Source organism: Protopterus annectens, chromosome 5.part0 (assembly GCF_019279795.1).
Source record: "Protopterus annectens isolate FY-2018-M chromosome 5.part0, PAN1.0, whole genome shotgun sequence".
Lineage (NCBI taxonomy): Eukaryota > Metazoa > Chordata > Ceratodontiformes > Protopteridae > Protopterus > Protopterus annectens.
In genome coordinates this window covers 1,376,058,548-1,376,080,499 of record NC_056735.1, presented here as the reverse complement: position 1 = coordinate 1,376,080,499, position 21,952 = coordinate 1,376,058,548, and the positions used below count along the sequence as shown (strand labels likewise).

Genomic DNA, 21,952 nt, shown 5'->3' with positions numbered 1-21,952 from the left:
AAATGATTACAACAGACGCCTCAGACCACAGATGGGGGGGCGCACATGGAGGGCAGATGCATGCAAGGATTTTGGACACCAAAGGAAAGGCATCTGCACATAAACCAAAAGGAGATGTTGACAGTGATACATGCAATCAAAACTTTCGAAAAATCACTACAACAAGGGCATTTGCTAATAAGGACGGACAACACCACTGTCGTGGTACATAAACAAGCAGGGAGGAACACATTCTTATCCCCTCTGCAGACTAACAATGCTTCTCTGGGAAAAATCACTGAGCCTGAAGATACATTTACAATCCCAGTTTGTACCAGGCAAGGACAATGTACTGGCGGACCAGCTGAGCAGAAACTTTATGGATCCACATGAATGGATGCTGCACCCTCACATTTTCTCTCAACTGACGAAGACATGGGGAAGACCGGACGTAGATCTCTTTGCTTCCCACTTGAATCATCACCTGGAAAAGTTCTGCACAAGGACTCACCATCCTCTAGCCTGGAAAACGGATGCTCTCTCCTTCAGCTGGAATTCTCTGAAAATTTATGCATTCCCTCCTCTGCCTCTGCTGACCAAGGTGATACTGAAGATCAAAGCAGAACAACCAACAGGCATCTTAATAGCTCCGGACTGGCCAAGGCAACACTGGTACCCATTGCTATTGACCATAACTCGGACCAAACCATGGCCTCTGACCCTATGGCCCCTGCTCTTAACACAACACAATTACAGGACTGTACATCAAGACCTGAAAACATTACACCTGACAGCCTGGAGGCTACCATGATTTCTTCTCCTAGCTCTCTTTCCAAATCAGTTCAAGAGATCTTGCTGGAAGCACGCAGACCTTCCACCAGAAAAAACTATTCGGCCAAGTGGAAGAGATTCAGCATCTGGAATGCCAACAGGGGTCAGGACACAACATTACCGAGTATACCTCAGATATTAGAATACTTGGCAGAACTATTTCATACTGGGCTCTCATACTCTTCAATAAAGATTCATGCCTCAGCAATCTCAGCAAGATACAACTGTGACCCTCCAGTGTTTTCACATCCTTTGCTACGACAGTTTCTAAGAGGAATAAAGAATATCAAACCTCCCAGAAGACAGCCAGTACCTGCATGGGACCTCAATTATGTGTTGGAAAAATTAACTCTTCCTCCATTTGAACCAGCAGCAACTTCAGAAATTCAATTTCTTTCATGGAAGACTGTCTTTTTATTGGCAGTCACATCTGCAAGAAGAGTTTCGGAGATTCAGGCACTCATGGCAGTGCCTCCCTTCATCATTTTTCATCAAGACAGAGTTTCTCTAAGAACAAATCCTACATTCATGCCAAAAGTTATTTCCAGGGTGTCTCTAAATCAAGCTATTCACCTGCCTACATTCTTCCCCAATCCTCAAAACAAGGGGGAAAAACTACTGCATACTTTGGACATACACAGACAACTACGCTACTACTTGGACAGAACTAAGGCCACCAGAAAGTCTGACCAACTGTTTGTAGCCTATGCTGCTGGAATACAAGGAAAAGCAATCTCCAAACAAACAATTTCAAAATGGATCGGACATTGCATCAGATTCTGCTATTCATTCCATGGAAAAGGTGTGCCTGCCAATATTAGGCCACATTCCACCAGAGCTTTAGCCACTTCCACAGCTTTCTTGAGAGGAGTGGCAACAAAGGACATTCTAGAGGCTGCTACATGGAGCTCCGTGCATACATTTACCAAGCACTACAACCTGCCTTTGTACTCCAGATCCCGAGCAGGCTTTGCTTCGGCAGTCCTGCAGGGGATTTTAGCTACACCATCCTTATCATAGATCCATCCACCCCCAGCTTGGCTGTGGTATTCAACCCATATGTTATGGCTGCAGTTGCATTCTTGAAGGACATAGTACAGTTTTGTACCTACCATAAATGTAGATGTCCGATAGATATGCAACTGCAGTCGGATTTTCCCACCCTCCTACCCCTCTGTATCCTTCTTTTTTTTTGGGTCCCTACCCCTTATCCCACTAGCTGGGGGTATTTCCTATGGTGTATCTGTTTATTACTGTTGTGCATGTTTGGATTATTTTTATCCATTTACCAAAATTAGCCTTCCTAGGAGGGCTCCTGGCATCTGGGGCAAGAAACACTGAAGAAGATGGCGTCGGCCAATGCCTTTATACTCCAGCCGTTGTGACGTCGGAGAGGAGGCGACACCAGCCGACGCCGGACCCAGACTTTGGAATTCGGCCGACCGAGGGCTGTCTGAGGCAGGGCAACCCATATGTTATGACTGCAGTTGCATATCTATCGGACATCTACATTTATGGTAGGTACAAAACTGTACTTTCCAGAGCATGGGAATCCTCTGAAAGACGTATCCGTCTCACCAACATGTCTTACTTATGTTGCAAGAAAAATTTAAATCCTTGTATCTAGTGATCCTGATGCTGTTCATTTTGAGGATGTGCTAAAAGTCCATCTGAGCTGAATCGAAGGGATGCCTTTTATGCCAGGCATAAATTGCCTCTCAGTAACTGTTAGAGATGGAGTATAAAGTGAAAGGTCTGTAAGGCGATCTGTATAGTACAGTGTATTGATATCCTGGATTCTCCTGGTAAGGAACGTTTTGTGGGTGTTCCATCTGTTGCAAATGTCTAGTCATTTACATGTCGAAAGGGGCAGTATAGTCACTGTTGGGTCTGATTAAGAGACTAATAAAGTGGCACTGTGACTTCCTTGGACGTGAATGCCATGCCCTTACTTATGAAATTGGGTGACCTAGAATGCTTTTCTTACTCTCTTGGCCACATATTGGTTAACGACCAAATGTAGACAAGCCCTTTTCTCTCCAGTTGATGAACCAGAAATAGAGAAGGAAAACTTTATGCCTAAAGTGATTTTAGAATTTGTGGAATCTTAAGTCTCCAGTTATGCAGTTATCCAGATGGCACATGTGCTGATTTTAAAACCAGTAAGGAATTTTCTGATATCTTAGGCTCCAAGCATGCTACTTTGAGTCCCTTTTACCCCTCTGTTTCAAGAGATTGTCTGAAAAGTTTGTGGATGCCCTTTTGAGTACTGAGAAAGACCATCTACTGTCCCTTCTGGCTGTGTTGTGGATAAGGATACCTTAGCTGTGCTCTCCCCTGATCATATATCACCAGAAATGTCCTCACCAGCTCCTTTGCCGTTATCACCAGTTTTGTGGTCCCTAACTTTGACCTTTATAGCATTGATATTATTGCAGTTGCCTGCAGTACCATTGGTGTGCCTTATACCTCTGTATCAGTGGGTCTACCATTGGTATTGATGCTTTGATACCAGTGTTGTCTGGGTTGATATGGTTCTCTATACCATTGCAAGTTTGGGACTTTGGCAGTGGTGTTAATTCTGGTTCCGTCTGTGTAAATGGTGCGACTAATTCTGCAGTGGTTGAACCCATAGCCCTTAGAATTTTGTTAGCCATTTGCATTAAAAGATAACAGTGGGATTCTATTTATTAAACGCTCAACTTCTCTGTCCTTTTTCTCTCCATTTACACTCCCTGCTATGACTAAACAGCAGTGCAGCATTTAAACTATTTTAAATCGACTGTTTCTGTCCACTAGAACAGTACCTTACTGTACTTTGGTGGATTCACTTTCAAAAAACTTTTATCCCTCCCCGGAAAAGTTTGCTGCAGTCTCCAATTCATTGATGTCATCAAGGCCACTGAATACAGGTAGTTTTCTGGCCATTTCCCTCCCCAAACTGACATCACTACAACCACCCTAAAAACCCACCCATGATGTGATGTCACAGCTCCCTGGTCCTTCCCCTACCTATACAGAAAGTAAAGGCTAGAACAAGGAAAAACAGTACGTGAGTCAAGTCTCCTGCTGTGAGCTGTCAATCATAGCAGGTGACGGCTCAAATTGTCCTTAGCACTTTGACAGCTAGGGAAGTTAGGTATGAAGGGAGATGTGAAGATGAGTCAAAGTAGTACAATTCAGACTTCGCAAAAGACTGCAGTTTAGCCATTCTAAAAAGAAACGGCAGTAAAAAGTGCTTTGAAAGTCTGTTCTGTGTCATTTGAACGGTTTGTGTTTTAAGTAATCATTGAATGGCATGAAATGTTACTTAAAACTAACTGAAAGACAGCAGTGTATGCATGCAAAATCAGTGCAGTGACAGGAGCTTTAGGAAGAAAGAGCTGCGTGCTATAATTTTTTTACAGACAGGCACTGTATTGTGGAATACCTGGATGCAGACTAAACGATCAGAATTACTTCAGATGCTAGACCCCATATGGTCAGACTCAGAAATTATGTATAAAAATATTTAAAAACCTGTATATAGTTCCAGAGTAGTGTTAAAATGTAGGAAACGCCAAACCATGACTAAATAAACATGTTTTTTGAGTCTGTGGGCGCGGTTCTCTTTTAAGGTCAGTGTGTGAATACCTTGCAAGAAGAAAGGTAACTAGACCTTTGCAAAAGTGAGCTATTCAAAATGGCTGACTAGGTTAGAAAGGATCAGTTACAATAGATTATTTTTAGTGACAAAAAAAATGAAGAACTAGGAACCACAGGCTTACACTGGATTTAAGTAGCATAAATGCCTTTATCCCAAAGAAACTGGTTTGACTGTCCATGCCCCATTCTGTCCTTCCATGATTAACTGAAGGAGATTGGATGTGTTCTTTGGACCTCTAGGGCCAATACCTCCATGTCAGCATTGCCAAGGGGTCCCAATATTTTTTCATATTCTAAGTGTAAGACTGTTTCCAATTTAAGACTTTACATTTGTTCTCCTCTCAACCCCCAAAAGTATTCAGCAGATGTGTATATCTAATGGCAGCCAATGAAAGCTGTAGGGAGTTTGTCTTCTATCTGGCTGACTAATTTTAAGTTCCTTCATGTCTTCAAGATTCAGTTTCAGCTTCAGGAAACCACCTGAGTTTTTCTTCAGATCTCTGGGAATAATTACAGATCTTGTGAAGTCCTAGCCGAGCCTATCCCAGCTGCTGTACTTACTAAGTTATCTAATGCAATCATGGCATCATCAGCATGCAAAGCATGTCTTCCTATTGGCAGGATTCATTTCCTTCAGAACAAAGCCTGATCTGATCTACAGTCCTAGTTACCATCAACCCATCTCTGAAGATACTGGGTCTTGTGCCGGGTATTACATGATGATACTGCAGTGGACCTCCAGTAGTTAAGTGGTCTTACATTGCATACCTTATCTAATGCAGATTTTCAGAACTTGCAGAAAGTAGCTGTCATGGTGAATGGCTGTATTCAACCTTACAAAGGACAACCTTTTTCATAAACCTACTCTTTTTACACTCACCAAAGGCCCTTTTGCCCTAGGGTGGAGGGGGCATTACAAAGGTAGATTGTCCAAGAATTTTCAAGTAATGTATTCAGTTAAGTAGGTAGATGGATGTGTTCTTGAACATACGTCCATCTACCTACTTAACTGAATCTTCAACAAGGCATCTTTATTCTTCCCACAGGGAAGAGATCGGAGAGAGTGAGTTGCTTAGGTGTGCTAGCTGAAGTGATTTTACATGGACTAATCCTTTGTGCTCTTCACATCAGTATTCTGGAGTTGAGGGTAGTATTTCTTACCTTTCCGAAATTTCAGAACTCTGCCTCAGCATGTGGTAGAGGGACTTCCTGAAAACATAATGCTGATGCAGTACATAAGTGAACTGCTCCCCCCCCCCAATGTGTTGAAGCAGTGAAACTTTGAGAACAGGTTGTATTATTCAGCTGATTTCTGAGTTGTTACCCATATTCCAGGGGAAGCCATCTTCCCTTTGGACCTGCTTGGCAGCTGTTGTCTGCTGCTGATGTTTCACAGGTGGTTTCTTAACTACTTGGTGGCACAGAAAATCGTCTGTTAGGCGTAAGCCCTGATGCAAACTCTCCCTAATCAGTACAAAATGCAGCAAATTCTTCTCCTGCTGCCACTACTGTAGCAATGTTATTGCCCAGAAATGCCCCCGGGCTGCTCTTTGCTTTCTCCATAATGTCTGATATTTATAGAGAATGCCAAATTAGACAAGTTAAAGGTCATTCTTATAGCTTCAGATTGGCCATAACAAATGTGGTTCAATTATTATCTCACCTGTTGAAGTATCCTCTTGGCTCGCCCATCTATCAGGTAGTCTTTACCTGGACATTCATTCCCTTCACCTAGCCACTAATGAAGTGGAGAAACCATATGATTAACAGTCTGTCTGTCATATCGTAGTATTTCACGTTTGGTTTCTGGGAAGAGAAAACTGTAAGATCTTATGAAGATAAGTGGTCTTGTTTCTCCATCTAAGTTGAAGAAGACAGTGTGTCTAGCCCATATTTTTGATTATGGGCTCATTTATTCTGTTAAGGTCCAGTTGGCTTCACTTTCTGACTTTCACTAGAGTTGTTTTCTTATCTTTGGTTTCTTTAAAAGTCTATGTAAAGTTTTTCTCAAAGATACTTTTTAATTCGCATCACCATCAGAAGACCGTTCTACCTTGGGATGTGTACTTTAGATTGGAAATACTGACATTGCCCCCACTTGCTCATGTAATGTCTGCAGAGGTAAAATTCCTTTCTTGGAAGGTGCATTTCCTTGCTGCCAGCACCTTGACCAGGAGTTTTTCCTTACTTACCCTTCTCTCCACTGTAATCCTTCCTTTTTTCTTGAACTTGATAGTGCGTCTAATGTCAGTCAGCACAGTAATCTTTCTGCGTTCCCTTAGTATTCTATTCACTGGTAGTACTTCACTGTATCTGTGTGCATCGTTGGCTGGGACTCTAGGTTGACAAGGCTAGATCTTTTAGAAATTTTTCACAACTTTTTGTCTTCTGAGCAAAAAACCTTGGATGTAAAGTTTCAGAAATGAAATTAGCCAGACCTCTTGTTGATTTGGCTTTGTTACTCTGAGTAAAGTAAGTCTCTTCATTTTAATACCAAGGTGCATTCTGGTGTTGCAGTTACAACATCCTAGCATTTTTTTAATGCAGCTCTAGATGATAGCAGTGTAACAGCTACCTGGTCTTTAAACACCTTCACAAGGACCTACGCACTTAACGTGACAGCCAGGTCTTCATTTGGAGCCACCATTATAGAGGGTATCTTCTCATAAGAGAACCCAGCCAGGAGGATTATCTTGGGATTCTGTCCTGCTAAAGAGGATGGGCCTTCTCTTTCCAGATGTAAACGTTATATGTATTTACCAAAATAATAGCTCTGGAAGAGTATTTCCATTCTAGCTGATTTACCCTCCTTCATTGCCCCTCCTCTGATGTAGGTAGGTCTAGAGACATTTATAATAAACATTTATTCACTTTGTACAGCTCGCTACAGATCTGGAGAAGCATGACATGATGATGTGTTATGAGATGTAGGGGAGGCTCTGTGGTAACCTGGTAGTGTTTATGTGCTGAGATGCCCTAGTGCCTGAAGCCTTAGTCCTGTTCCTACTGAGGATGAATGTGTTGTTTCAGACTTGTATATGGTAACTACACAACTTTTATTTACTGCAAGGGGGAGCATTGTTTAATTTTCAATAGACTGTTCTTGGCCCTGAGAACAGGATGGTCATTGCTCTGCACAGTAAGTGTCCATTTTGCTAAATGGGTTTCCTGAAGAGCATCAGCTTGGCATACTGAAGCTCAACTTTAAGGTCACACCTTCATGCCTCTATTACTAACTGAGGTAGTAAGGAATGAGAAAATGTTGTTAGCACTTTCCCTGCAGTAGCCATATCCCCATACTCCAATGATGTTACCTCTGAAGTCACAGCAACTGGAAAGCATATGGCCTTTTTCTCTGTGTTGTATAACCTTGGAAGTAGTATATTTAGGGCCTGGTGTGTCAGACAAAGCCCTCACATCTGGGGATTCATGCCTCCCCTTCCTGCAAAAGCATTGGTACAGAAGTTGACAATGTTATGGTGTAATGCCACAGTCTACTGGATACAGACAGTGAATGGTTTGTATGCCTTTGGTAAGTCAGAAGAGACTGCTAACCTTTTGTTTTTGATAAGGTATGTATTTTATTTTAATGTTTAAATTGTTGTACAGTAGTGTAAACGAAAAAATAAAATTGATTAAAATTATTTATATCCTTTTTATACTTATACAGCGCTTCATCCAGTACCTTGCTTCTAGAAATACACTGTTCAATTTAAGCAACTTTTTGGATAAGAGTGGATTGCAAGGTAAGTACTTTGGAGAGTAAGGCAGTGCATGCTAAATAAATTTAAATGTAGTTAAGAAATTGAATTGCAGATTGCTGCTGTTTCTAACTGCCCATTACTAAAGTATGCATGAAACAATAAAGAGAAGGGGGGAAGAAGATATGTGCCCACATTTCAACATATATTTTAACATTGATAATGGCTACTGTTCTTAGTTTTCAAGTACAGAGACTGGCACACAGCAACTATCATAGGACCCTTTACTGTTGTATAACTTCCCCACAGGACATTCTAGGGTACACTGTTGCGTTCTTTGAGTAAATAAAACACATGTAGATAGTATTGGCAAATTCCTGTGATACTCTGATTCTTTGCAAGAACAAATTGTTGTTAAACTTGCTGTTTCATAGCCAGGAAGGACTCTGCATTACCCCTCCTGAATCACAGGGCTGCTGTTTGGATGAGGTGTCCTTTCTAACATCCATACATACACTTTCCTTGGTGGTTGAGAAGTTGGAGCCTTCTATAACTGGAATACACCCTCCTGAATCTTTCTGGAAAGGAGGACCACTACCCTAGTTTACCAGTCCAGAGCTAGTGTCTCAGTCTTCCAAGCAGAATTGAAAAGTTGTATTAAACCATGAAACCCCAACAGTGTCCATTTCTTTAGCATTTCTGGACAGACCTCATCCATTTCTGCAGGCTTACAGTTTTGCCACAGTGCAATTGCTTTATCAAAATGGATCCCTTTTCTACCATCTGTTTTTGCTTCCTAAAAATAAAGCATGTCCACCAAATTCAGTAGTTCCTCAGTGTTCTCTCCATTTTCAACAGTGTCTCAAGTTAAGGTAAGCCTTTCTCCGCCATTACTGTGAACAGCCTGGGCAGTATCCTGCATATACCCCCTTCTGAGTCAGGTGATACTTTGCAAGAATCATTCTGTGGCCATCTAGAGGTGATTCTCCATGGCCTGGTAAACTCTCCTCCCCTGGCTTTTACTTTAGCAGCTGCTGCTTTCTTGGTTTGTTGGTACCTATTGGTCAAATCCAGGATCCCCCTGCTAGCATCCCACTAAAGGTCTGTCTAATTCAGGAACACTTTGTTAGCATTGCATCGAAGGTCACTTTAAGCATGCAGCTTCCCTCACAATTGGAGTCCTTAAGCAGGTCCTAGTGTTGCCATTACGACAAATGTTGACCATCTTTTGGTCATAGTTCCTTGCTGTGGCATCAAATATTGATCACTTCAACAGTCTGTGTTTAGATTCCAGGCTCCCATAGGCCTTTCATTTCAAGAATCTGGGATAGACCTGACAAATAATGAGGTGTAAATGCTGAAAATCAAAGTCAGTTTTTAAATAGTGGTATGAGTGACATTATTGAAATTGTTTTGTGTCAATATGTGTCATCTGAAAACTAGAACTGCTTGACATGATTTAATGGTTTTGATACTCTGGTCACTGTTTTGTCAAAACAATGTATTTTATAAGGAGCAGATTAAAATTTGGTTTCAGACCGTGAGACGTCAGTGAAAATGAATGACACTTGAGCAATTGCCCACTTTTCCTTTGCGTATGGGAGAAGCTCCTCTAATGGTAGATGCTGTACACATTTCTGTACAGGACCATTGGCTAGGTATTCCTAAGGCTACTGCATTAAAATGTGATGCAGCTGTTTGTTTCAGTCCAAGCCCATCTGAACTCAGTCTGTTTTCTATCAAATGGTGACCCCCTGATAGCTGAGCACCTGTCTTTTTTTTTTTTTTGTAAACACCTTTATTAAATTATCACTAAAGCCGCAGCCTCAGATACGTTGCGCAAGAATTGAATGAACTGGAATGAATGTATTTTTATCTTTTAATTATCTGGAGTTGTGTTGAACAAGTGGTGAATATCTCACTTTCTTCTTTATACGCCAAATCTTTTTGTATCTTTCAGAGTACAAGTCTGTACACATTGTAATTATGATAATGGTGGGTCCGATGTCTTTTCCATCCATTCCTCTACATACGAGTCTCTGATCTGATGTCAGATCAGTCCTTAGCCATTTCAAAGCTTAGGATCCTGTAGGCTGTTTTCCCCTTACCCATAATCCCCATGCACAGGAGGAGTTACCTCAAATCTTGTTTGCTGCTTTCAAGTGCTGACTGATTCTATGGTGCTCAGATGTTGTAGGGGTTACTTTCTCTATAAAGATACGCCTTTGCTGGTTATTCCTTCAGTTCCTGATGTCTGCATAGAGTCCAAAAGGTTTTTCCTCCTCCCCCATATTTTTGTATTTTCAGCAAAATATTTTTATTTGTAGTACTTAGATTTCTAGTGCAAGTTTTTTGCAGTCATTTGTAGAGTAAGCATTTAGATAGTTATTTTTTATTATAGTACGAGTTGTAGTTCTTCACTTGTTTTTTCTCACTTGCTATATTTTTAGATGTTTAGGTAGTTTTGTAGTGGCAGTTAATAGGTCATAGTTAGCATTGTTATTTGCACTTTATTATGTGCCTTTTCCCTTTTGTCTTTATATCTGACAAAACATTTAAAAAAAAGTGTGCAATGTTCACACAAATTGCCAAATTTAGATACACATGACAGATGTGTATATTGTCTTGGTCACTCTCACCTCAACGATACCTACTTGATCTGTGAAGCTTTTGATAAAGAGCACTGGGGGAGAGAAGAAATAAATTGATATTAAAGGGTTTCATCCAACCTTCACCTGGTATGAAGACTGCTTCTATATCTGGAAAACCAGGGGCATCATCCCTTTCTTCTGCTTCAACTAAGTCAAAAGACAAACCTTCTTCTGAGATATCAAAGTCTTTGAGGAAATGCTTCCCATGTCTAACCATTCCATTGGCTCCTGCTGCTAAGGTAGTTAATTCTTCAGATCCTGTTCCTCTCTCAGATCCTGTTGTCATGGGTCCTATGACTCTTTGTCGGTTCTTTCAGTTACTAGTATCTCCAAGGCTTAGATTGCCCATTCTACAAGAACACTGTTCTTACTCTTCCTTTGGCGGTGGCTCTCAAATTAGTCAGATCCTGTAGGAGTCTCACCGAAGCAGACATGGACAGAATGATGCATTGTTTTCTGTGGACCCAGATCCAACTGGGGGTACTACCAGCTCTGACCATCATTGGATCTGATAGGGACACTTCGCCCCGGCACCCAGTGATGGCTCTTCCTGTAAGTCCACCTGGATTGGAGTCCGTGGATAGTACCTTAGTCCAGGGAAGATCTACATTGGAGCAGAGAGTTCATGTTTCGACTCTGGTCAGCTGTCTGTCATGGTCTGCTCTGATCTCATCAGAGCTGTCTGACTCCCGGAGCTGTAATATCAGTGTCCCCTCCAATGGGTTGGATTTGGATCAGAGATCCTCTGACCCATTCCTTCCCTTAGGAGCTTTGGTGATTGATAGATCTGCTGTTTAACTGCCTCAGATCCAATGCAGACTGTTTACAGTGTGGAGCTTTTTCCTAGGGTTTCATACCTGAAGAGTAAGCTCCCTGCAACTGTTGCGGGTTTTGGCATTCGAGATAATTGAGAGTGCACGTGCTCAACCGAGGGCTAGAGCTTCTCCTTTTCAGTTAGATCCAGTCTTCCCCCATAGGATCTCCCATGGTCCACAGCCTACTCTTTTGGTTCCATCAGGGCAACCAGTTCATGTGAACCTTGATCCTTTTCTCCAGCTTGAGACTTTATATGTTTCTGATTCCTTTCCTGAGCCACCCACAGAAGAGGTTCCCAGATTCCCTTGAGGAATTTTCAAACACTAATACATATTTCGGTGAGGTAAAAGGTTCCCTCAGATTCCATCTTGAGGACATCTTGTTTGGGAGAGATCCATGAAATCTTAGACAGAAAGAGGGTTTGTCTTCCCAAACAGTTTCTTCTGAGGAGGAGTTCTTTCTTGAGGCTTTTGCTTCTGGTTTTTCTACTTCTTGGGTAATACCTCTGGTGGATGAGATGGTAGAGCTTATCTCATCCCAGGCGTGGAAGGAACTTGGAATGGTTGAACCCATCCCCAAGAAGCCAGACAAGTTCTTTGTGCCTCCCAGGGAACATTTGCACTGGAGTAAGGACCTGGTAATGGATTCCATAATGGTGGTGGCAGCCACCAAGGAGGAGTACACAGAGGAAAGCTTCTCTGGCCATCTGCTGAATAGAGAATCTTGTGCTCTAGACAGGTTTGGGAAGTGAGTGCACTCCTCATCCACCTTTTTTTGATGAGAGCGCTAAACTATCTGGAACATTTTACATGTTTTCATAGAGATTTTCATTTCTGTTCCAGGGACCTTATCTGTGGATCAGAAAAAGGCCCTATATTTTCAGCTGACTACCCTACTTTTCCTGTCTTATGTATCTGTGTGCCTTGTATCTAAAGCTGCAGAAAGAGGCATCTAGTGTGGCTGGCACAGGTATTTCCATCAGAAAGCATGCTTGGATGTGGCTTTGTGATTTTCACAAAGCATTTCAAGATGTCCTTCATTAATACCCCTTATGATGGATCAGCTGTTTAGTCCAAATGTTAAAGAAACTATTTTCAGAACCAAACGGGATGGTAAATCTGTATCTGCTGTAGGAATCAAATTCTCTACTCTCCGGAAGACCTTCTCCAGAAATCAGAAGATGGGGAAGAGAATGTGGTTCCCAAAATCTCAAGAGATTTTCATCTGACACTTCTGGAGAGTGAGCTCCCTGTGGCAGACAGAGAAACTCTAACGGATGTTGCCAGAGATTATACTCAAACTCAGGGCTTCAGAGTCCCTTTGTCTGAGAAACCCTGTCAGTGCTCCAGAGAGAGAGTGACCAACTGTCGTACTCTGGAGGCAGTTGAGGGACACTTATCTGTGTATTTCATGGCCTGGACAACCATCACTCAGGACAAATGGAGGCAGAGAGTAATAACCATTGGCTACTTCATTCCAACTCTCATTACTCCACTTCCTCAAAAGAGAATTTTTGATATGGCACTCTTTCAAAGGGAATTTGCAACTTCAGTAATGGAGAAGTTCCTAGAAAATAGTCATGCAAAGAGGTCCCACAAGACCAGACGAGAGTGGATCTGGAATTTACTCAAAATGCTGGGGATCATAAGACCAATTTTGGATCTAACTCGGTTGAACAAATTTGTTGTTAGAATAAATTCTGGATTGTCACGGTTCAGTCAATCTTTCCATTCTGAAGAGAAATGACTGGATGTGTTTGATAGTTCTTCAGGACATGTACTATGACATCAAAATGGACAGGTATTCCAGAAGTATCTTCATTTCCGGCTGGGCGCCAGTTACTACCAGTTCAGGGCCCTGCCCATTGACCTCACTACAGCCCCATGGGTGTTCACCAGATGCATGGCAGTTGTGGCAGCTTATCTACAACTGCAGGGTGCCAGATGTGTACATATCTGGATGACTGGCTCATAGCCGCTCCTCCAGGGATTTGCTCATTCATGCTAAAGACTCCTTGCTCTGTGTCACAACCTGGGGATAACAGTAAATCTTCAAAAGTCTCAACTGCAGCCAATCCAGTCTCTGGAATTTATTGGAGCCCTTTTGCATACAACCGCACTCAGTGTGAGGCTTCCCCAGTCTTGAGTCTTATTCTTACATTCACAAGCCCAGCAGGTTCTGTCACACATCAAACCACTGGCCAAGTCGGTTCTCTGCTTTCTGGGATACATTGCCTCTGGCTAGAAGTACTAGAGGACGCTGTCAGTGCAATGGTGGCTCAGCCAACAGTCAGTATCCTACCTGATCAGTCTCACAAACATTTGCATGGAGCACATTTGTTGATGGTTAACTACCCCTCTCCTTAAAAGACATCCTTTCACTCTCTTCAACCCCCCCCCTTAGGTGGGAAAGGGCATTACTTGGGAAGGATAGTCCAAGGCATGTGGTCTTATATAGAGGCCAGTCTTCTCAACAATGTCTTGGAGATGAGACCAGTCCTTCTAGCATTGCAGGCTTCTCAGGACTGTCTTTCTTTGTCTGTGATTCCAGTCAACAGACTATAGCTGTTTGGTAAATTAACAATCCGGGAGGAACTAGGTCTTACCCCTTGTGTCAAGAGGCCACAAGAATATGGAAATGAACGATATCTTCCCACCGCTTTCTAGTAGCAGCACGTCTCTTGGGAAAGTTCAACATTCTTGTAGACAGGTTGAGCAGATCTGTTCTGCTCCCCAAGGAGTGGTGCCTCAGTCCCTTAGTAGAAGAGCAGATTTTTATCCATTGGGGACCTTCCTTGCTGCAGTCTGTATGTTTCCTCATTGAACACCAAATGAAACAAGTTTTGCTCTGATCCCCTGTGAGGGGGAGTCACCCAGGGATGCTCTGATGCACCCTTGGCTTCTGGGATGACTTTACGCCTTTCTGTGTGATTCCAAAGTTTCTTTAAAAATCCTTAATGCTTAAGGTCTGTCATCTTCATAGGTCCTCAATGGCCTTGACAGATGTGTTTACCCTTAGTCTGGCCTCCTGTAGTCCACTCTCCTTGGGATTTGGGCTCTGACCTGAACTTAATATCTCATCTGTGTGGAGAGCCTCACTCGGACATACCAACAGTCAGACTAACAGCATTGTTTCTCTATTTCCAGTGATAGTTCAGCAGTTTTCTACTTCTCACTCGGGCAGCAAAGCCAGAAACAAACATCAGTAGCACTCTTGTAATTCGAACTGGTCGAATCAATGCTGGAAACTTTGCTGGAAACTTTTTACACGAACACGTTTTATTTCACTTTTACACTTTAAGTGTGCAAGTAATCATACACTTTTCGTCAGGGCTCCTGCCCCAACTTCTTCAGAAACAGCAACCAATGCTTACAGTACACTTTTATATGTAACCCCTACAACGTCATCAACTCAATTAATTGATTAATTACATCTTATCTAACTTAATTAAACTAAAACCTTTACTATAATGTAAATGAACATTTCCACAAGTATATACATCAATGTAAACAATACATCAACATATTTTAAAACCTGTTAAATATGCTTTATTTTATTTTATTTTACTTTATTTTATTTTATTTTATCTAGTGTTAATTTACTCTGAGACACCAAAAACCTTAAAACAAGTACCTAAACCTTTCCTACTAAACTATGTCACTCACTAATTTACACTTGTTTCAAGTGTAAATATAACATTAAAAATTGAAAATATTAAAATTGTTAATCTTAATGATGGATGTTAAAAACTGTATATAAATATTCACATAAACCCAATTCTTCTTAGCATGGCAAAGTGCGCAAGCTTATCTCCTTACGTATTTTCCTCACCGCAGTATGACAAATATAAATTTGTGTGTATTTGTGTTTATACACATGAATTTATATACAGTTTTTAACATCCATCATTAAGATTAACAATTTTAATATTTTCAATTTTTAATGTTATATTTACACTTGAAACAAGTGTAAATTAGTGAGTGATATAGGTTAGTAGGAAAGGTTTAGGTACTCGTTTTAAGGTTTTTGGTGTCTCAGAGTAAATTAACACTAGATAAAATAAAATAAAATAAAGTATATTAAACAGGTTTTAAAATATGTTGATGAATTGTTTATATTGATGTATATATTTATGGAAATGTTCATTTACATTATAGTAAAGGTTTTAGTTTAATTAAGTTAGATAAGATGTAATTAATCAATTAATTGAGTTGATGACGTTGTAGGGGTTACATATAAAAGTGTATTGTAAGCATTGGTTGCTGTTTCTGAAGAAGTTGGGGCAGGAGCCCTGACGAAAAGTGTATGATTACTTGCACACTTAAAGTGTAAAAGTGAAATAAAACGTGTTCGTGTAAAAAGTTTCCAGTATTGATTCGAGCAGTTTGAATTACAAGAGTGCTACTGGTGTTTGTTCTGGCTTTGCTGCCCGAGTGAGGTGGAGCGTTGTGTGAGTCTAGTCGTTTCCAGTTTTTAAAAAGTTTTCTACTTCTATTGTACGCATTTTATCTTCCTCTCATACACCTTCGACTAGGAGCATTTACAAAAGGAGATGGAAAAGATTTTCTATTTAGGCAGCAGAAAGAGATCTTGACCCATTTTCAGCTCCTCTACCTGCAATACTAGACTTTCTAGATCATCTCTTTCGAGGCGGAGCAAGATGTCCTTCCCTATCATTGTAGCAGATGTGTTTTCCCTTCCTGATTATATTAAAGCTAAGCTGCTGGATGCTATTCTTCACTGAAAGGATCCCCTGCCAGGGATAGCCCAAAGTCTGGCCACTGTACCACAGCCTTTAGATCTTACAGGTGCCATATGCCACACGTACAGTCCCCACATAGAGCATAAAAGTGACTTAGATGCAAATACTTGGAACAACTTTGCTCCTAGTCTGAATATCATTATCGAATGTTGGTCTGAATGCCCTTTTGCTCTGCTGGTTACTAAGGTGTTCAGATGAGTGCCCCTTTGGGGTTTCTTCTCTTGTTTTGTTGTTTACTTGGATTCATGTCATCCAAGAAGGGAACGTGTCAGTGTGGGAGGCAGATTCTCCATAAAGACTATCACAAAGCAGTCTTTCTTTTTTTTTTTTTTTTTTTTGCCTAGGCGCTTCCCATAACCACACACGGTGCTCTGTTTCTCAAGCGTTTGTCCCTAAGACCCTTTGTAGTTGCTTATTGTCTCTGTCTGTGGCAGAATTTTCCTGTCCTGAGGGACAGCAGTCCTCTTAGACGGTCAAGTAGCCTAGCCCTTATCCAGTTGCTGTCCAGCCTTCACCGGACATCTCTCTAGAAGCAAGTGAAAGCCCTGAAGACTCAGATACTTGCATCGGATTCCTCTGCTGCAACCTCGTCAGAGGCAACCATGGGTACAAGTTCTCGCACATCCTCAGAAGCTTTACAAATGTCTGCTCCAGACATTGAGGGGGAGCCACAGCTGATTATTTCAAAAGAACTTAGGGGGATTCCGAAAATCTTAGTCTGGGAGGAGATTCCTGTTACTTTTATTGAATCTTGCCAAGTGATTGAACAGCCGAGGGTCGTTAGGGCAGATGCCTCACTTAAGAAAAAGCAATAGTTATGTCATATTACCCCTATTGCTAAAGATCCCTTTTTAGTTTCTCCAAATCTTTTGAGTTTAATACCATGACAGGAATGGACCCCATTCCTAAGTCAAAGTGCGATTAAATTCATGAAATTAGTATTGTTTCAGTCTTTGATGTCAGCCAGAAGTGCTCTTTGCAGTACCCACAGTGTGCCTAGGAATGACTCCTCCTGCAATTTGTACGGGGTTACATGGATTGGTAACATATCTAAATATGATTGTAGATTATTTTTTTATAAGACCCGTTGCTCCTACTACTATTGGAACTGTCTGGGTATCTTTCTTCCGCATTGCTCTCTTCTGCCTGCAGATCCTGATATTTTATGACTTTGTGTCTCTCTGTACACAACACAGTAGTCACTGGGTGTGACGATTTCATTGAACAATGCTGCTTTTTTCTTGTCATGGATCACTATGTCTGGTTTTCTAACATCTATCTTTTGAACTGTTGGTAATGGGTGATCCTTTGTGATATTAACTTCATCATTTACTGTGATGCTCTGTGGTTCATATTTCCAGTGTTTTGCAGCCACTTCAGTACCATAATGTTTGCACAATCTCCAGTGCAACAGTCTTGCCACATTAATATGCCTTTCAGTATACAGTCCTTCTGCCATTAGCATGTCACAGCCAGCAACGAGGTGTGTGACTGTTTCCAGTTAGGTTTTACCAAACCTACATTTGTCTGGTTCTCCCACATGTTCGATGGTCTTGGTGAGCTACATACATGCTGGCTTACAATCTCGGGCCACCAATATTAACCTTTCATCTCTTAGTTTGGAATAGTCTCTCCTTAACCATTCCTGCATGCGTTCCTGATCACCATGAGATCCTTCCAGAATGTTTCTGTATTTGCAACTATATTTATGCATTTTCCACATTTCTTGCTCATCTGGTCCTTTACCTTCTATTCTTTCTTTCTTTTGTTTTTGGCACATTTAGCTGCTGCCTGATTTTTATCTCCTTCTGGTTTGATTTCCATTCCAGCTTGACGTCTATATGTTTCTGCAAGATTAAGCAGAGAAGTCATCTTAGATTTATTCTCCTCGTGTTTCAAAACTTTCACTACGTTTGGGTCTTGTGAAGTCAACAGGGTTCTATATCAGAAGAGCGAAAGTTCACAAGAACGAACGCTCTTCCGATCGAAAATGCCGGACATCGAAATGCTATTTCTGGGGTCACAGTACAGTGAGGATAGGAATATTTGCCCTTTCCTCACTGCAGTGCGACCTCGGAGTTGGAATATATATTTGGGGGGGTGCAGCCCCCCACAATATCAAGTTCGATGTTTGAGCGTTAGTTCTTGTGAGCTTTCGCTCTTCTGATATAGACCCAGTCAACAGATGTGTGAAGTCCCACAATTGCAGATCTGTACATGTAATCAATTTCAAGGAGGCCCATCCCTCCTTCGGAATGGGGAATATATTATCTTGGTATACACTGATTTTTATAAATCATTTGGTGAGTATGAAGCATCCTTTTTCTTTTCCTATCTAATCTATCCAACACATTTTGGAGCCAGTCAGTCACTCCACAACTGTAAGTTAGGACAGGAAGAGCAAATTGGTTTATAGCTTGGGTTTTGTTCCTAGATGTCAATGCTGTTTTCAGAATTAATTTAAGTCTTCTAAAGTATTCCTTACTAAGTTTTAGTCACATTTGTTCATGTTTTATTGTTGATGCTTCAGCAGTTCCCAAATGTTTATACACTCTCTCTTGCTCAGGTTCTTTTATATCACATTCTTGTCCCAAAGTAATGTTTTTCTGGTGCTGCAGTTTTCCTGCTTTCAAGGTTGCTTTTGCGCATTTATCAAGGCCAAATGACATTCTTATATCATTTGAAAAAGTTTTGACAATCTGCATTTCTGCTTTCAATTCCTCATCTGATGAGCCGTTTAGTTTTAAATCGTCGACAAAGTGAAGATGAGAAGTCTTTACACTTTGTTGTTTTCTAGTAGCCAAGTTATAGCCATGGCCTAAGCTGTTAAGTAAACCGCTTAACTGGTTAAGGGCAAGGCAGAATAGCAACAGTGACAGAGAGTCACACTGGAATAAAGATTCCCAATGTGAATGCCATGATTTTCTGCAAAGCTCGTTCAATGTTTTGATTGCCTTGAAGCTTCCTCAGGGGGTTTCAGTCCCTGCTCTTCCGTGGCCCTCCATTCCTGCTAAGAAGAAGACAATGGAACCAGATTCCTTGGATGAGGAGTTATTTCCTGGAAAGGAATTCCTAGCTTACTCCTCTCAAATTCTTTCTCCTCTAGATTATGGCTCGGAGGAATATGATTCTTTGAGCCTGGATTTCCCTTTGGAAGAATTATCTTCTGGGAATACTGTTGCTCGCATGATCGAATACTGTAAATCGGATTGCTGCCAGGTCTCTGACATCCAAAAGAGATACAGTAAGATTTTACAAATGTAGTAATCTAAGCCTTCTGCAGTTCCTGTTATTTTGGCAGCTGTTTTGGATACTTTTTTTCTGCTGCCTCTGTAGCTTCAGATTCTCAGCCCCTTTCCCCATAAGAAACCTCTACAAGGTGTCTGAGAGCTGCATGCTTTGGTTTAACTGTCCTTCTGCTGATCCTTCTGTGATTTCAGTCTCTACAGATAAGCCTTCTAAGCCTTTGCCCTCTTGTAAGCTCCTTCCTTCAGGTAAGGACAGTAGAGCTTTGGAAAGATTGGGTAAAAGAGTACATTGCTGCCACTTTCTTTTCAAGTTCTTAATTATCAAACTTATGTGACCAAGTATCTTTTAGCCCTCCTTTCTCATATTGCTATGGGTTGTGTCTGATCTTCCTGATTTTGAAGGGAAAACTTCAGCTCTTTCCCTGCGTGGATCCACTTCCCAGCTTACTCGTCACTCCATAAGATATTGTTAATGATGCTGCTACTGACTCTTCCAGATAGCTGCCTTTTGTTCTGTGATGAGGCATTATTCTTGGCTTTGCCTGATTTATATTAAAGCCAAGCTGTTGGATGCTGTTCTGGATAGTAAAAAAACGTTTTGGGACAGCTGCAGTTGACCTGTTGAAGTCTCCCCAGAATAAGAGTAAGACCATGCAGGAACTTGAGCATATTTTTTTGTCTCTCTTGTTTATAAATTTCAGAAAAATTGCCTTTCTAAATCTGCATTTGTCTGTAGGCAGCCATCCTTGGGTAGGAAAGGGTCTAGACATATTCTTCCTGCTAAGTCTACTCAGAGTCCCTACGTCTCTGGAGACCTTCCTTTCAGGACAAATCTGTCTTTATCTTGCATTTTGCTTCCCCCTACCCCCTTAGCCAGGTCCCTTTGTCCTTTCACTTTTCTCTGTCCCTCCCAAATTGGCAGCAGGAAACCAGTGGTGGTACTTCAAAGTGTGGAATTCCCTTCCCCCTTCACAGGCATTCTGCAGCTTCCTTCAGACCACTTTCCTCATTTTCCAGAGGTTTTGCAGTCACTGTTGGATCAAGGCACCATTCATCCTATTCCATCCACCCATTTGGCAAGAAGGTTTTACTCCAGGATGTTTTTTTTTTTCCGAGAAGGAGGGGACTTGTAGACCAATTACAGACCTTTCTCTACTCAACACCTTCCTCAAGGCCCCTTCTTTCAGGATGCAGTCTCTTTGGATTTTATTTCCTTACCTCCCTCTGCTGCCAGTAGTTCTGCACAAGATCAAGCAGGATTCTCCCAAATATCTTGTTGGTGACTCCCTATTGTCCCAGACAGCACTGGTTCCCCCTTTTTCATCTGGCCTGGGACAATCACTACTGATTACCTCACCCGGGTGGATCTTCTCAAACAAACTTCAACTTCAGCTTGGCCAGCTAAAAACTTGGTTATATTCAACTGGACGTATAAGAGAATTTAAGTACCTTTTTCTGCACTTTTTTTTTTAAAAATACAGTATTTAAATTGATTTAAACTGTGTATGAAGGAGTGTTGAAGGAATTTTTATCTGAAGTTATTCTGCTCTTCAGTAACTTGAACTAAAGCTAGTGTTGGCTGAATTTTGTTATTTGCTAGTAATTACAGGCGTGGGGTAGCCACATTCTTTGATTTCCTGTCCTTGCATATTTAAACTGGTGCATGTGAAATAATTCCTGCTTTAAAACTTCAGCTTGGCCAGCTAAAAACTTGGTTATATTCAACTGGACGTATAAGAGAATTTAAGTACCTTTTTCTGCACTTTTTTTTAAAAATACAGTATTTAAATTGATTTAAACTGTGTATGAAGGAGTGTTGAAGGAATTTTTATCTGAAGTTATTCTGCTCTTCAGTAACTTGAACTAAAGCTAGTGTTGGCTGAATTTTGTTATTTGCTAGTAATTACAGGCGTGGGGTAGCCACATTCTTTGATTTCCTGTCCTTGCATATTTAAACTGGTGCATGTGAAATAATTCCTGCTTTAAAACTTCAGATTGGCCAGCTAAAACTTGGTTATATTCAACTGGACGTATAAGAGAAGTTAAGTACCTTTTTCTGCACTTTTTTAAAAATACAGTATTTAAATTGATTTAAACTGTGTATGAAGGAGTGTTGAAGGAATTTTTATCTGAAGTTATTCTGCTCTTCAGTAACTTGAACTAAAGCTAGTGTTGGCTGAATTTTGTTATTTGCTAGTAATTACAGGCTTGGGGGTAGCCACATTCTTTGATTTCCTGTCCTTGCATATTTAAACTGGCGCATGTGAAATAATTCCTGCTTTAAAACTTCAGCTTGGCCAGCTAAAAACTTGGTTATAT

At 41.1% G+C, this 21,952-nt stretch overlaps 1 protein-coding gene across 1 annotated transcript in view; it reads left to right on the top strand.

Moving 5' to 3' along the window:
• The window catches only part of LOC122802376 (phosphatidylinositol-binding clathrin assembly protein), a 529,090-nt gene that overhangs the window by 309,142 nt on the left and 197,996 nt on the right, over window positions 1-21,952 (top strand). Inside the window, exon 3 of the mRNA XM_044072007.1 lies at window positions 8,126-8,201. Within this exon, the coding sequence (XP_043927942.1) occupies window positions 8,126-8,201 (76 nt within the window). The remainder of the gene's footprint in view (window positions 1-8,125; window positions 8,202-21,952) is intronic.